The sequence below is a fragment of the Adiantum capillus-veneris genome, chromosome 9, assembly GCF_014529385.1.
Source record: "Adiantum capillus-veneris isolate H3 chromosome 9, ASM1452938v2, whole genome shotgun sequence".
NCBI classification, from domain to species: domain Eukaryota; kingdom Viridiplantae; phylum Streptophyta; class Polypodiopsida; order Polypodiales; family Pteridaceae; genus Adiantum; species Adiantum capillus-veneris.
The window spans coordinates 133971864-133976398 of NC_140939.1; the positions used below are offsets into that span (position 1 = coordinate 133971864).

At 44.1% G+C, this 4535-nt stretch overlaps 1 protein-coding gene across 2 annotated transcripts; it reads right to left on the minus strand.

Annotated features, from left to right (window-relative positions):
- Positions 1-290: 290 nt before the first annotated feature.
- On the minus strand, positions 291-4054 carry LOC147451207 (uncharacterized). 2 transcript variants are annotated; one of them, XM_086520169.1, is made up of 10 exons: positions 2619-4054; positions 2467-2508; positions 1851-1953; positions 1687-1761; positions 1457-1595; positions 1313-1382; positions 1100-1165; positions 898-1020; positions 704-814; positions 291-616 (listed from the first exon to the last, which is right to left on the minus strand). In XM_086520169.1, the coding sequence occupies exons 1-9, from the start codon at positions 3664-3666 to the stop codon at positions 705-707; spliced, it is 1776 nt and encodes a 591-aa protein (XP_086376295.1). In that variant the 5' UTR covers positions 3667-4054; the 3' UTR covers positions 291-616; position 704. The 2 variants fall into 2 exon arrangements, with proteins under 2 accessions (XP_086376295.1, XP_086376296.1); XM_086520170.1 differs by having other exon boundaries at positions 291-628.
- Positions 4055-4535: the final 481 nt, after the last annotated feature.

Below are 4535 nucleotides of genomic sequence, written 5' to 3' on the forward strand. Positions count from 1 at the left end.
ATTAAATGTCCTTTCTATCGATGCCTTTATTTAAGCAAGCAGACGTTACACTGACACAATCAGGGTTAATCTTTAGGAAGTTGAAACACTAATAAGTACTAGTCAAGATTTATTATTGGTCTACAATATCCTCAAAGTCTCATCATGAACTTCTATTAAAATATGTCACAGCAAAATTGTGGGAATACCTCCATGTGACGAACCCTGGCAACAGAGTGAAGAAAAATATATGTTATGAAAACCAATGATGTTTTATGTTATGTTAGGGCCCCGAATATGATCCATTCGTATCAGCAAACCTAGTACTTTACCCATTCAATTTCCAGTAAAAGAAAGCTCATTTGAGATCTCCAGAATTGACAAGATCATTATCATTGTTCTAAAGCATCTCTCAGATATGTACAAAAGGGGCTAGAAATGTGCAAGAAACACCAAGCATGTGTTTCTTTCTGATGCCTCAGATGGAGATAGCATTTACGCATATGATTTATGCATGTTAGAGCCATAAGAAAGCATCCACACACCAAAACTTTCATACAGCTTTGTGCTTTCGCTTCCAAAATCGAAAAAACAGCACATACGCAAAAATGTCAACCATTGTTACTGCACCAAAAACCTGTTAAAAAAACTATAAGCTAGTAAATCCAGCAAACTTTCTATCACCATCAGAGAGTTTTAAAAGTATGCACAGCAGTGAAGTCACCTCAACGACCGGTCCTCAAATGTCTATCATGGTTGAAAAAAGAGGATCCAATTTCAAACTCACTTTGTATGACATGCCGGTATGCCCGTACACCCACCAATGTCAAGAAGGCTGTAGAAATGTGGAACGTTTAAATGAGCATCAGAATAGAAAGGATTGTTTCTGTGAGCTTCAAAAAGAGACACACCACTCACCACCGCAAATGCGAGTTGAGACAGACGAAAAGTTCCACACCACAAGAAAGCCTGCAAACAACACTGCTTTCTTGTGCCCACAAGCACCCCACGTGCTGCGGACCCAGTGTAGCACATTCCTAACTGCATTACAGAATCACACATGTTATTGACATATTCACCTGTCTGTGGATGCCACGACAATGGTTCTGAAGAACCATACCTTGTGTCTCTATTTGGTCATGGTAGCTCGTGTAGCACTTTGGCACCGTAAATAAGGCAAAATAGGCTGGTGGTAGAGAGAAAATCCAAACAAGCATGAACACAAGCAGAGTGGTTGAAGAAACTCAAAACAGGCATCTTTAGCATGAACACAAGCAGAGTGGTTGAAGAAACTCAAAACAGGCATCTTTAGCATCCTCGATGCGAAACTTACCAACACGAGCAAGAGTCCAGATATTCATTGTAGACGCAGCTCGTGCAAGAAACCAAAGAGCACCTGCCACCTGAAAAAGGTAAAAAAATGAGCTCGAAGCATGACATGTCTGACTTTATTGAATAATAAAACGCCATGTAGTACCTTGAGAGTCACAATTGGCTCCCCAGAGAAAAGATCTCCTAGTTTTTGCAGCATTAGATTGAATGGAGGTAACACAACCCTAATGAGTCGCAAAGCATCTGCTTCCGTTACGAGACCAACAGATAATGTTGAAGGAGAGCTGCATTACATTAGAAAGTTGCTGGATGCATCTGAAGACCTCAAACAAACTTCAAGGCTTTGCTTAATGCATATCTTAAGACCTCACTCACCCCCTCAGAAAATTGCATCTCATGAATCTTGCTGCCAAATAGAACAAGGCCATGTAGGCCATTACTGAAAAAGTGCTGAAAGACAAACCAAACAGTAATGAGAAACATCCATGGAAAGCAAGCTCTCTCAGACACTTGCAGCAGTAAATTTGAGCTAGACCAACCTGTACTGCATGTCTTGTATCAACGAAGCTGACATGATGCAGAAGCAGCCAAGCCCAAATAATAATGCTGACCGAGGAATGTGTCTCCACATGATGATGTCACCTGTAATAGCCCCAAAGCTTTCATTCTTCAAAATCATTAGCTACCTTCAATACCCCTTGATGCTGAGTCAGGATAAGTTTTGCCCAAAATCTTTCAATCTTCGAAATCATTAGCTACCTTCAAAACCCCTTGATGCTGGATCAGGATAAATTTTGCCCAAAATCTTTCAATCTTCAAAAACATTAGCTACCTTCGATACCCCTTGGTGCTGAGTCGAGATAAATACACTTATTAGGCCTATCCAATATTATCACCAACCCATTTTGATGCAAAGTCATACAAACAATGTCTCTCTCTTCTATTGTCATCTCACGTTATGCAAGCATAAGCACATTGAAATGCCACTAAAAATTCAACTTGCAGACCCATATTTAAGTGCCACCATGTTTTTTTAAGGATTCCCACACCTCCTACAAGCACATTTCAAGTGGCATCTAAGAAACAGAATGGCCATTTAGTGCAACAATATAGATAAATCAGGTGTCATTGCAAACATAGTATGGTAAAACTTACCTAAGAACTGGAGCCAACCAGAAGTTGCCACAATTCTGGCCTCTGCATGATATATCAATTAACAACCCATCAGATTCCACACCAGAGACATCTCGGTGAGCAATCTAAAATATGCTACGATATAAGGAATTCAATGCAGTACAGGAAATCACCTCTGCTAGCTCTTCTGGAGGATGACGACGCTGGAGATGATGTCACAGGAGTGTGACGCTCTACTCGGTAAGGGGGAACCTGATATTCTGCCACCAACTGTTGACGCTGATGAAGAGTGGGGGACCGTTGAGCAACATAACTATCTGGAGGGGATGCTGCCCCAGCTATCACAGTCACCGATTCTGATGCTTTACGCTTGTGTTGTCGCGTATGTGCTCGAGCATGAGCTCGCCTAGTGGCCCTGTTAGCATCTCCCATGCCAAGATCTGGATCAGGAAGCTCCTCCATAACCTCTATTTTGCTCTTTCTAGAAGAGCTTCTGCTAGATTTGCGTTCAGCTTGAAGGTCTTGGGCTTCCATTACAGTTGATGAAGAAACTTTGCTTCGTCTAGGACTCTTACCCCTGTCTAAAAGCACCCATTCCGAAGAAGATGCATTCGCTGCCTCTATCCTCTTTGTGCTACGAGTAGGAACTGCCACTTCATGATTCATATCCTCAGCAGATGACCTCTGTTTGCTTGGGGGGAAGGGGCTCTTGCTTCTGAGCTGTTGTTGCCCTCCCTGAGTATGTGCAACCTCAGATTTACTTCTTGTAACTACTGCCAAAGCTTCCGATGGCAATTCTTCTGTGCGCTTCAATGTTTTTTGCTTTTGAAAGTCCATAGGCTCCTCTGGCAAGCTGTAGTTGTCGGCTTTGGGGATGGCCTTCTGTGCATTGCTTGCTCTGAGAATGGCCTCTTGAAAATCAATCAAACTCGCAGAAGCAATCTCTGAGGAGACCACCTCTGTCGAGGAAAGACCACGAAGAGGGGACATGGATCTGGGGCTATGTAGAGGGGTATTTCCAGCTCGGGGAGTGCGGTTACGAGAACTTGAACTGGGGTTTGCCTTACCTCCAGGTACATCTGCGGCAGCATTACTTCCCCCTTCCAGCAGTTCCTCTCTGTGCATCTTGTGGGTGAGCATAGAGGAAGAAGTTATTACCTGCCTTGGTGGTACAGATGCCATAGCTGGAGAAGGAGAGCCTCCTTCTCGACCAGAACCCATACAAAAGTGGGTGAAACGAAAGCGATTAAGAAAGAGAAATGCCGCGTGGGTACCGCAAAGCACACTCTTCTGTCTCTCTTTCTCTCTCTACCCCTCTTTCAACAGATGACGAGCTTGCTGCTTCGTGTATGAGGCAAAGCCCATGTTTTCTCTGCGGGTGAGAATCTCCTAGTTCTACAAGCCTGGGAAGACAGAGAAAACAAACCACAAATCTCTCTCTCTCTCTCTGAGTAATTCGTGCGCTCTTCCTTCCACTTCCTGCTTCTGCTTCTTGAAACCCAAAGGACGACGATGATTTGCAATTAGCCTGAGGGTTTTCCCCCTTAAAGAGCCGTTTGAGGATGCCCATCCGAGCCTCGAGGGATGCCCATTTCGGTTGTTGTCTGTGAACTGTGACAAGTGTGAGTATTTGATTATTTACTTTGAATTTCTTTTGAAGTTTGAATCCTTTTGAACTTTGCACCGTTTTTCTTCAGTCCTACTTCCCAAGATCCCACCCAGGCTAGCCTCAGCTATATCTAACACGGGCCCTCCAACCCTAGGTTGTGGGTTCAATCCCGTGTGGGGGTGGGGGGGGGGGGGGGGAGGGGCGAAGTAAACTCGGGTACCCGAGTTTACATTGTACCCGAGTTTACATTGTCCACGGAAGCCCGGGATATACGGTCCTCAATCATCCCATCGTAGATCCCATCTCCTCCCATGTCCGTGTGAGATATAGGCCAGGCCAGGCTAGAATGGATGGTTAGAGCTTAGGTCCATTCACATAAACTAGAGGTCGAGACCCACTGTGTTGCCGGAATTGTTGGCACATTCTGCAATTGATGCATTCAAGGAGATCACATCCTCGCATACATGTCTACTTAAGCATT

Excerpts from the sequence above, each read along its gene's own strand:
- LOC147451207 (XM_086520169.1), bottom strand. The coding sequence starts at position 3,666 with ATGGGTTCTGGTCGAGAAGGAGGCTCTCCTTCTCCAGCTATGGCATCT. Across the intron at positions 1,954-2,466 it reads TGGTTGGCTCCAGTTCTTAG|GTGACATCATCATGTGGAGA; the intron begins GTAAGTTTTACC and ends GGGCTATTACAG. Across the intron at positions 1,596-1,686 it reads AGATGCAATTTTCTGAGGGG|CTCTCCTTCAACATTATCTG; the intron begins GTGAGTGAGGTC and ends AATGTAATGCAG.